Source organism: Hibiscus syriacus, unplaced genomic scaffold, assembly GCF_006381635.1.
Source record: "Hibiscus syriacus cultivar Baekdansim isolate YM2019G1 unplaced genomic scaffold, ASM638163v2 tig00009840_pilon, whole genome shotgun sequence".
NCBI lineage: Eukaryota > Viridiplantae > Streptophyta > Magnoliopsida > Malvales > Malvaceae > Hibiscus > Hibiscus syriacus.
The window spans coordinates 404,868-415,918 of NW_024062202.1; the positions used below are offsets into that span (position 1 = coordinate 404,868).

Consider the following 11,051-nt stretch of genomic DNA (forward strand, 5'->3'; position numbering starts at 1 on the left):
CTATGATTTCATGCAAATGCATAACTAAACTTTTTTCAATAAGAAAGGGAAATCTCATTGAAACCCCATTCATATCCATTGAAATACAGGAATGTATCTCAATAAACATAGAAATGAGGAAAAGAGTGCCTCAAATGTATAACTAAACTAAAGACTAATTTACACAATTCAATATATTTATGTAACAATAGAACTAGAAGCTTAACAGGAAAAAGAAATTATATAGTAAGAAGTAAGTCTGTAACGTATCCCGGTGGTGGATCAAAGCTGAGCTTTGACCCTCGTCGCCTATTTGTGGTGAGGGGGTGTTTTGTACATTCTAGTTATACCTGACGTCCATTACGTCCAAAGGACTATAGAAGGAAAAAGACATCATTTTTCGGTTATAGATCTTCTCCATTTCTAGGTTTCTAGAAATATCGTTAAATGATACTAACATTTATGATAAACTATTTACTTAATCAGACATTGTTGACAAAAGTTTCTCTCTTATGAAAGAACATTTGAAAGGATATTCCTGGTGATAATAGAACCAGGCATTGTTTGAAACTTAGATTGTTGCAAACAAAATTCCGTCAACACAAATAAAAATCTAACAAAAGAGGGTCCAATCTTAACAATTCAAAATGAATCAACATCTACAGTGATTATGCCACCATGTTACTAGCATAAACATAATACTTTAAAAGCAATTCTTTCATCTTACAAAGAAAAGGTTAGGAACTCACAAAAACAGTAAAATCAATAGTATTTTGCTTTAAATTGTCCGAACTATGACCATCCTGAAAAAAAGTATAAGAGTCAACTTTCAAATTACATATCATTAGTCGATCAAATCCTCAACTACCTAGAAACTTTACTCCTCTAACGAAATTTACACAAACAATCAAGTTTTTAGGAATTTGGGCGGAAACTGCATAGGAACTATGAAAAATCTCAAAAAGAACAAGCAATTGCATGCCATTAATTAAGGTTTCAATCTAAAAGTACATTAAGGATGATAACAAAGCCCGTATATTAAGCCCCCAATGCCAGCATTTCAAGCACAAAAAATTTTAATCCCCAAAAAACAAATATATAATAATTTATAGTTTATAATTTATAGTTTAAATATTAATATTATGATTTTGATAAATTATATAAATAATTTAATTTAATTTAAGAATAAATTAATAAATCAAAGTTTGAAAACCATTCAATAAGGGAAACAAATCAAAACACTATAAGCAATGTACGAAAAATGCTTTATAAAAATATTTTAAATAATATTAGAATAATCTAAATTAATTTAATTTAAGAATATATTAATATAATTTTATAGAATATGATTGGAAATGTCAGCTTCAAAATATGTGATTTTCTTGATTTATAGCCTATTTGAAACGCAAAAACATTAGTACTTTCTTACTAGTAGAAGAAACATTTTACCTGGCTTGTACATGCAACAAAATTGCCACTTAGATTCCATGGAGTTATCTGCAGCTCCAATTCAATGTTTGATGCAGTAGCAAGAGTTGACACATTGCACTTGCTTAAGCCGGTACAGGCCAGCTTGCATGCTTTCATAGGCACACACATGTACAAGATTGAGAAAAGAAATAATCAAGATATATGAAATATGCGGAAACACATGCATTTCTAACCTCATAGTCTTTCTATATTTTCTCTAAATATTACACATATCAAGGATCATGATAGGATAAAAACAAAGCATCTTGTTTTTCATTTCTTTTGTCTAATATATGAAGCAAAAGCATATTCATTTCATATATGCAGAATAAAAAAATAAAGGGATAGAAATAAAAAACGATACTTAATGATCTAGCCCTTTGTATTACCACCCAAACTTTCCTTCCAAGAATGGTACTCCGACATGGAATAATATGGTATCTCTTCCTTCATATTGTTAACCATGTGAGAAGCCTGTGCAAAAAAGAGAGAGCATAAATAACAAGAAAGCTTGCAGCAAAATATTGAACATGTGAATTCTAGCCAGTAATACCTTCACAATAGGAGTTCTAAACTTAACCATGAATGATTTTACTTTCAACAGTGATGGTCAAAAGGAGTGAATAAAACTGATCAGCAAACCCCTGATATAATTTAAATTAGTATATTCTTATAATATTTTATAGTTTACAGTTTAAATATTATTATTATATTTATAAATTATATAAATAATTTAATTTAAGAATAAATTAATAAAATTATACCTTGTACAGGTCTGCGTTAAGCCTCTGCATATGCTAGTTCTTGCTTTAGCTGGACAGACAACCATTTCTCATTGTGAAGTGGTGATTCTACTCCTTTCTCTGCCTTAAGCATTGCTAGAGTGTGCTCGCCAGTCTCCTCACCTTTGGATTTCTGCATTAAATCTTCAATGTCAGATATATGAACACATTAAATTTAAGTGAAAGAAATAAACCTGACGATACAGAAAATAAGAATCTGAACACATTAAATCTTCAATGTCAGATATATTATTTCATGCAGCCCCGCCCCTGGCAATGCAAGAGGTCAAGGGGTGCAAGAAAGAAGTCAATCAATATAATAAAAAAAAGGGTATTGTTGCTTACTTGAGAACAAGAATTCCATGCCTTAAAGATCTCTCTAGTTAGAACCATTGGCTCAAGTAAGAAAGGAATCCCAACTACCGTTGAGCAAAATAGCATCTCCATCTGTAAACAAATCATCCATATTCATAAAAATTGCCACTACTTCATTTTCTTATTTATTCCAAGTTTCAAACAAAAAAGAAAGAGAATTTTTAAGACTAAACCTGTGTTGTTCCTGGATTCATGGATAGTTACCTTTGTAGATTTAAACATAAATTGGACAGGACAGTTAAGGTAAACCAATGAACCCTTGATTAGTCCATGAGAACACCAGATAGTTTCACATGTCTTCCATGGATACACCATTTGTTTCAAAATAAACCCTTGAAGCCGTATCAATATCAGGTAAACAAATCCTTGTATAAAAGTAAAATATCATCCATATTTGAAATGTTTCAAAGATTTTAAGTCAAGAAAAAACCAAAATTAGAAGGAATAAAATAGGAGAAATTATGAAGAAAAATCCTGAATTGAAAGCCTATTATAAACATATTCCTGCAATAAAAAAATAACACATCGATTGTCATAGTAAAAAAATAATTTAAATAAAAAAAGACAGTTAACTGAAGAAAGCAATCTGAATCACTAGACCAAAGGCATTGACATGTGAAAGCAATGAAAATAGAAATACATAGAAACTATTTTTACAAACAAGTAATACAAATATACAAGTCTTTTTCCCATGTGCTCTCAATAATGCAGGTAAAAACACTATGGGAACGACTGCTAATAATTACCGTCTATGGACATAAATCCAAACACATGTAAGTTTTAGATGTAGAAACAATTGAAAATAGACGGAAGCGTTTGTCCACCCAAATTTCCTGCACAAGCACCAGTAGCACTGTTGGTTTCTAAAAAGATAAATCAAGGAATTAATCCATTTTCTCTATTTGTTATGTCAAATGTAGAACCAAATAAAATAAATTATAAGAAGTTCGTTCCTCAAACTTAAAACTGAAAAAATTACACAAATTGGTAACAAGAACATAGTGAAGAAAGTGATTTATAAAAGAAAAGGCAACACTTTCTCAATAGAAAAGAAGCTGCAGATAAACAGGATATCATTTTGACTTGGGATAAGCATCAACAAGCTTAAAATAACATATAACTGGTACTCTCGTTACCTGACATTAAGCCACTTTCACATTTGCATTAACATAAGCATTTCATTGAACAAAAAAAAAAACATTGAATTAGTATTATCAACAGAAAATCAATCTTCCAAGTGAATCTTGATGAAGGAGGATCCTGCACAAAGGTATTTACGGTCCGTGTTATCAAATTGAAAAATCAAAAACTCCTTCCAGTGATTCCCACATTAAACAAGAACAATATCGTGGGAGGTTGCATTGACGTAAAGTGATAAAGAAAATCAAAAGCAGTGAAATACATAAAGAAATCAAAATTAAAGATAACGGAAAGAAACTCCAAATGCATCAAATTGGTTAACTGAAAAGAAAAAAAGAAAGATAGAATGAGAATGTGGGCTATGAAATTGACAGGGTTAGGGAATCTATCTCTGTGGGGGTGAATTTATAGAGAATTATCAGAAAGTATAATTTTGTAATTTGTTACCGTTACAACACATGGGTTATAAAATTACAGTTACTAAGCAATGCTGATTACTATGGAAACAAAAAGCAATAAAAGAAAACTAAATCAGAAGCATTTGAAAACCTAAAGAAATCAAAATTGAAAATGATTGAAAAATCATTATGAATTGATTATTTACTGCCAAAGTGAACCGTGCCTAACTACTCCAAAGAAAATCAAACCCAAGAATATGAATACTCAACTACTATCTCCAAAACAGAAAATCAAGAGGAAAAGGGTAAGTATTATCAACAAGGGGATGAGCAATGTACCTAGAGAAGTTATCAATCTTCCAAGTGAATCTTGATGAAGGAGGATCCTGCACAAAGGTATTTACGGTCTGGGTTATCAAATTGAAAAATCAAAAACTCCTTCCAGTGATTCCCATAATAAACAAGAACAATATCGTGGGAGGTTGCATTGACGTAAAGTGATAAAGAAAATCAGAAGCAGTGAAATACATAAAGAAATCAAAATTAAAGATAACGGAAAGAAACTCCAAATGCATCAAATTGGTCAACTGAAAAGAAAAAAAAGAAAGATAGAATGAGACTGTGGGCTATGAAATTGAGAGGGTTAGGGAATCTATCTCTGTGAGGGTGAAATTTATAGAGAATTATCAGAAAGTATAATTTAGTAATTTGTTACCGTTACAACACATGGGTTATAAAATTACAGTTACTAAGCAATGCTAATTACTATGGAAACAAAAAGTAATAAAAGAAAACTAAATCAGAATCATTTGAAAACCTAAAGAAATGAAAATTGAAAATGATGCTTCAAATTAGTAAAATAAAAAATAAAAAGAAAGATAGGAAGAGAACCTCGATGGATGAATTTATTCTACTCTGTGAGGAGAAGCCACCAATATTGAGATGTGATCGATAATGGAGACGATGAAATAGCAGGAACACCTTTTAAAAAAAAGATTGATTTGGAGAAAAAATTAAAGATATTGTCTTAAAAACTATTTAAAAATAGTTATAAATAAAATATTAAAAAATTTCTCTACTATTATAACAATTTGTGTTTGGATTTAAGGTAATTGTTTTATATAATGATTAGATAAAGTTTGAACTGTAAAAATATTATTAAAATATTATTATCTATTATTTGAAATAAAAAAATTAAATCGATAATATCTTATTAATCAGTGTGATCAACTTAAAATAGAGATATTTAAATAATAGATTAACTACACATATGATCACTTATTTTTGTACTTTATTCACTTTTGGTCACTAATTTCAGAAAACATAAGATATTGTCACATTCGTTTTTATTTAATTAAGATGTGGTAACCCCGAGTTAATTGCCGTTAATAGCAGTTAAATATTTTGATATAATCATATATTTGGTTCATGCTATTTACATATTCTCTCAATTTAGTCATACTTTTAAATATATTATGTGAGTTTGTCAACTATAAGATTTATTCGACTAATGTATATGATAAAGTAAGTTTGATTATATTATTTATCATTTATCATTTTATCACGTTCTCTTATATCTTTGGTCACTCTAATCACTTATAAATTTGTTTTATAATCATTTTATCAATTTAATTTTGTCAAAATAATTATAAAATTCACAAAACTTTAACATTTATCTCTTTCTTTCTTAGAGGGCTAAATACTTTGTCGGGTTTAATGGTTTTGCACGTGATCAACCAAAAAAAATAAATAGTAAGAAACATGCTTTCAATAAGAAAAATAATATATTATGAAACTAACTTCATCATAACATCATCGATAGAGATTTGAGCATTAGGTAATTAAAATTCTCACTTGATGATTTTCATTGATTTTGAATGAATTTTGAGAAAAACAAAAATATTGATAAGAAAATGGGGATAAAAGGTAAACATTGTTATACCATCTATTTCATGTACGTTGGTAGATGATAATTGAAAGGATTTAAAATCTTTTTATAAAAGGAAAAAAACACATCATAAACTATGTTAAAATATTAATGGTTTGATGACTAAAAAATGAATTAAAAAGCTTTAGCGTGTACATTGTTTATTTTTTTAGTGTATTCGTATTCATTTAAATTTCTAATATCGTGTACATGCTCGATTATTTATTTTTAAAGATGTTCTTATTCATTTGTTTAGCGTTAGCGGTCGTGTTCATGCTCTTCATGCTTCATAGTTTAAACACTGAAACTCATCATGCGTTCAATTTAGTTCCAAAATCAATATTTAACATATAAAAATAAAATAAAAGGGAAAGAAGAATCGGAAAAACGAGCATATAAACGAGATGAAAACTGAGCTTATGAATGAGCCAATAAACGAACTTTCAAATGAATTTGTTCATGAACATAAATAGACTAAACACACCTCGTGTTCGTTTATTTATTAAATAAACATAAAAATTTTATTCATACTTATTTATTTAATCGAATAAACGAATATTATACGAACAATTTATTAAACACTCAATTTATTTGTTCGTTTTGTTTTGAGTGACCTCTTCCAAAATCCATGAAATGAAGATCAAGATAGGCATGCAATATTACACATATGCAAACTAAAAACATCATGGCTTTGCAAAATCCACACCATCCCTAATCTTTATGTACATCATTGCAGCAGCAACTTCATGAAAGACAGAGTGTGTTTGGATTTATTTTGATTGTTGGTTCGTTCTTTAATTGTTCCCCACTTGATACCATCTTATAGTTATTATGTTTTCAATATTTAATTGGGCTTTTTTTTCTTTTTCTTGTAATGTGTTTTATATGTATAATTAATTTGTGTATAATTGTTTTGGTTTCAGAATGTTGATCAGTTAGATAGTGAGATCATATATGATTGGGACTTTGACTATGATTACTTTCGCTTCAAAACCCTTGAGAGGTCTTATCTCTTGAAGGTTCAAGGGAAGGTTATAGAAAGGCCTCAGCACATGTTAATGAGAGTTGCCGTTGGAATCCGTAAGGATAATATTGATTCTGCTGTAAAAACTTATCAGATGTCCCAAAGATGGTTCACTCATGCTTCTCCCGCACTTTTCAATGTTGTGTAAGGAAACAATTGAGTTCCTGTTGAAAACATTTTTGATATTTCGATATAACAAATTAAATTTAAATGAATTTTAAGATTTTACAAATGATTTTACAAATTATATTCGATTCAATTAATCGAATATCAAATTATTACTCCAAGATTTTCAAGATCAATTTTAATCCTTACTAAATGTGTAAAATTGTGATTTGTACTTAAACTATTTTTGAAACAATTTTCACAAAATATTTTGAACCAAAATCAAGCCTTAAATCAATTTTTCAAAGGCATGCACCGATGCACCGATGCACCGATGAATAAATTGAACATCGAATGCATTTCATGCACCGATGCATATCCATGCATCGATGTACTTGGATTTTATGAAAACATCGAATGCATTTGATGCTCTGATGCATATCCATGCATCGATGCACCAGATTATTTTTCAAACATCGAATGCATTTTATGCATCGATGCATACTTAGTGCACCGATGCACTGAGTGTTCCAACGATCAAAATATTTGAATTTTACAAGGATGCACCGATGCATCCTTGCTCATGCATCGATGCATGAGACGCTCCCACCCAGAAAATTAATTGTTTTCACACAATAACGGCTCTATTGACTCCACTAATCATCCCTAACGTTCAGAATTGATTCAAGGAGTATTTAAACAAGCTTAGAAGCCATTGATCAATAACAAGAAACATCAAGCAACTAGAATCAAGAGAGAATCAAAGAGAAAGCATCAAACCTCAAGTTTGAGCATTTCAAGCCTATTTTCATTCAATATTCATTTTGCTTTCAAGAGAACTTATTGTGCTCAATTGTATTTATCTTTGAGTGTTCTTTTCTTTGTTCTAGAATTGTGCAAACATCTTACCTTGTGAGGTTTTCTTGTAAGTTTGTAAATTTGTAATCTTCTCTTTGAGAAAAGAGTGTTCTCAAGAATTGGGGTATATTCTTGAGGGAGTTGTAAGGTTATCTCTTTGGCCTCAAAAGAAAGAACAAATTAGTGAATTTGTTGGAAAATCCTTAGTGTGGATAGCTAAGGTAGTGGACGTAGACTTTGATTGAGAAAGTCGAACCACTCTAAATCGCTGTGCAAATCTTTTCAATTTTCTGCAAAAGCTTCCACCGAAATTTTTAATTGCCAATTCACCACCCTCTTGGCCGATTCTGCAAAAGCCTCTTGAGTCGATCCGGGAAGAGTTACATCGATTACCAAGTCATCAATGGCCTCCACTTCAAATTACGACTCCGGTCTTGATTCGATGCCCGTCAACAAGCCTCATTTCTTCAATGGAGCTAACTACGCCTATTGGAAGAATTGAATGATGTACTTCATTCAAGCAAGTGACATGGGAGCATGGAATGCCGTAGAAGAAGGATACATTAAGCCTATCACTCATCCAAGGTTGTGGAGTGAAGGAGATACAAAAATGTTCCAGCTCAACTCCAAAGCCATCCATATTATTTTTTGTGCTCTTGGACCAGATGAATACGGAAGAGTTTCATCGTGTACAACCGCCAAAGAAATATGGGACAAGCTTCAAGTCACACATGAAGGTACCGATGAGGTAAAGAAATCAAAAATTAGTATTCTAACGTATAGCTATGAAAATTTCAGGATGAAACCAAATGAAGACATCAAAGCTATGACGGATAGATTTTCAACGATTGTCAATGGTCTCAAATCATATGGAGAGATCATCTCAAATGAAAAGCTTGTGAGGAAGTTAGTCTACTCCCTCCCAAAATCATGGCAATCAAAGAAGACGACAATCATCGAGTCTAAGGACCTATCGTCCTTAACTCTTGAAGAACTTATCGGTTTACTCCTCACTCATGAGATGATGCTTGAAGATGAGGTAGACCTTGATAAAGTTGAAGAGACACCAAAGGAGAAGGAGAGAAGAAAACATTGGAGTTGCTCTCAAATCCACAAAGATGAGAGTGATTCTAATGATGATGATGATGACGAGGAAATGGCATTGTTTGCCAAACGGTTCAGAAAAATGATGAGACCTTACCGAGGAAGAAAATTCAAACGAAATGAAGGCCTCAAAGATGAACCAAAAGAGAAGGACCCGATCATTTGCTATGAATGCAAAAAGCCAGGGCATGTCAAATATGATTGCCCACAATTGAAGAGGAAGGGTCAATCAAAGAATAAGCACAAGGCTCATGTGGCTACATGGAGTGATGAAGAAGGTTCCGATGAAGAGGAACAAGAAGTAGCAAACTTGTGCTTAATGGCATTCGGGGAAGATTCTAAGGTAACCTCTAACTCATCTGATTTTGATGATTTATCTTATGATGAGCTATTAGAGGAATATAATGGGTTGGCTTCGGATTATGAGAAATTGTTTTTAAAATATAAAAATGATGTTTCAAAATTGAAAAATGAAAATAAACTCATATCCAAAACCAACAACGATCTTGAAAGTAAAATCAAAGATTTGCAAAACAAACTTGAAGAGTTTGAAAAGAAAAATTTTGATTTGCAAAATTTACTTTCAAAGGTCAATGATGATCATCAAAAGAAAATTGATGATCTTAAAATCTCTTTTGATAAAGTTGGAACAAACATTTTGAAAAAGGAGAAAAATTCAAAATCTAACTTTGTTAGAAAAGATTTTAGAAACTACAATCATAGAAATCCTCAACGAACCTTAAATAGTAAAATCTTTAGAAGTATATGGGTTCCTAAAGGACTCATTACTACTAAAGATAAAGATATCCTACACAAATGGATACCTAAGGGGACTAGAATTTTGGAAACTAATGAATATGGACCCAAAAGAATTTGGGTACCAAAAATCAAAAATTAATCTATGTTTGTAGGGAAAGGAGCATTGCTACAAGGCACGGGAAACAAATTCAAATTCATGGTACCTTGATAGTGGATGCTCAAGACACATGACCGAGACAAAGCCGGTTCATAGAGCTTAACGTCAAAAATGGAGGAGAAGTGACTTTTGGTGATAATTCAAAAGGTCACATTGAAGGTATTGGTACAATAGGTAATACCTCTTCCATACAAATTAAAAATGTTTTATATGTGAATGGATTAAAGTATAATTTATTGAGTATTAGTCAATTATGCGATAAGGGATTCAATGTCTTGTTTGAAATTAATGGTTGTAAAGTCATTGACATTGCATCTAATCGGATTATGCTTGTTGGTCATAGAATATGAAACATTTACATGGTGCATTTAGATTCTATTGATATGACTAATTTGTGCCTAGTTGCTAAGGATGAACATGATAGTTGGTTATGGCATAGGAGACTAGGACATGCTAGTATGAGTGTTTTGCAATGGCTAATTCAAGGTGATTTAGTTCGAGGGTTGCCTAAGCTTAAATTTGATAATGATAAAATCTGTGATGCTTGTGCTAAAGGAAAACAAAGCGCGTTTCTTTTAAATCCATTAATGACGTATCAACTAGTAGAGTATTACAATTGATCCATGTAGATCTTTTTGGGCCAACTAGGACTACTAGCTTGGGTGGAAAACAATATGCATTTGTCTTGGTAGATGACTATTCTAGATATACTTGGGTTCTATTTTTAAGTACTAAAGATGAAGCATTAGAACAGTTCATCACATTTTCAAAAATAATCCAAAATGAAAAAGGTTACTCTATAACTAGTGTTAGGAGTGACCATGGCACTGAATTTGAAAATCTTGGATTTATTGATTTTTGTAATTCTAATGGTATTAGCCACAATTTTTCAGCACCTAGAACCCCTCAACAAAATGGAGTTGTTGAGAGGAAAAATCGAACTTTAGAAGAAATGGCTAGAACCATGCTTTGT

At 31.3% G+C, this 11,051-nt stretch overlaps 1 protein-coding gene across 1 annotated transcript; it reads right to left on the minus strand.

Moving 5' to 3' along the window:
• Positions 1-2,229: 2,229 nt before the first annotated feature.
• Positions 2,230-2,921, minus strand: LOC120203342 (UDP-galactose/UDP-glucose transporter 4-like). The gene is made up of 3 exons (XM_039203655.1): positions 2,811-2,921; positions 2,577-2,678; positions 2,230-2,364 (listed from the first exon to the last, which is right to left on the minus strand). The coding sequence occupies exons 1-3, from the start codon at positions 2,919-2,921 to the stop codon at positions 2,230-2,232; spliced, it is 348 nt and encodes a 115-aa protein (XP_039059586.1).
• Positions 2,922-11,051: the final 8,130 nt, after the last annotated feature.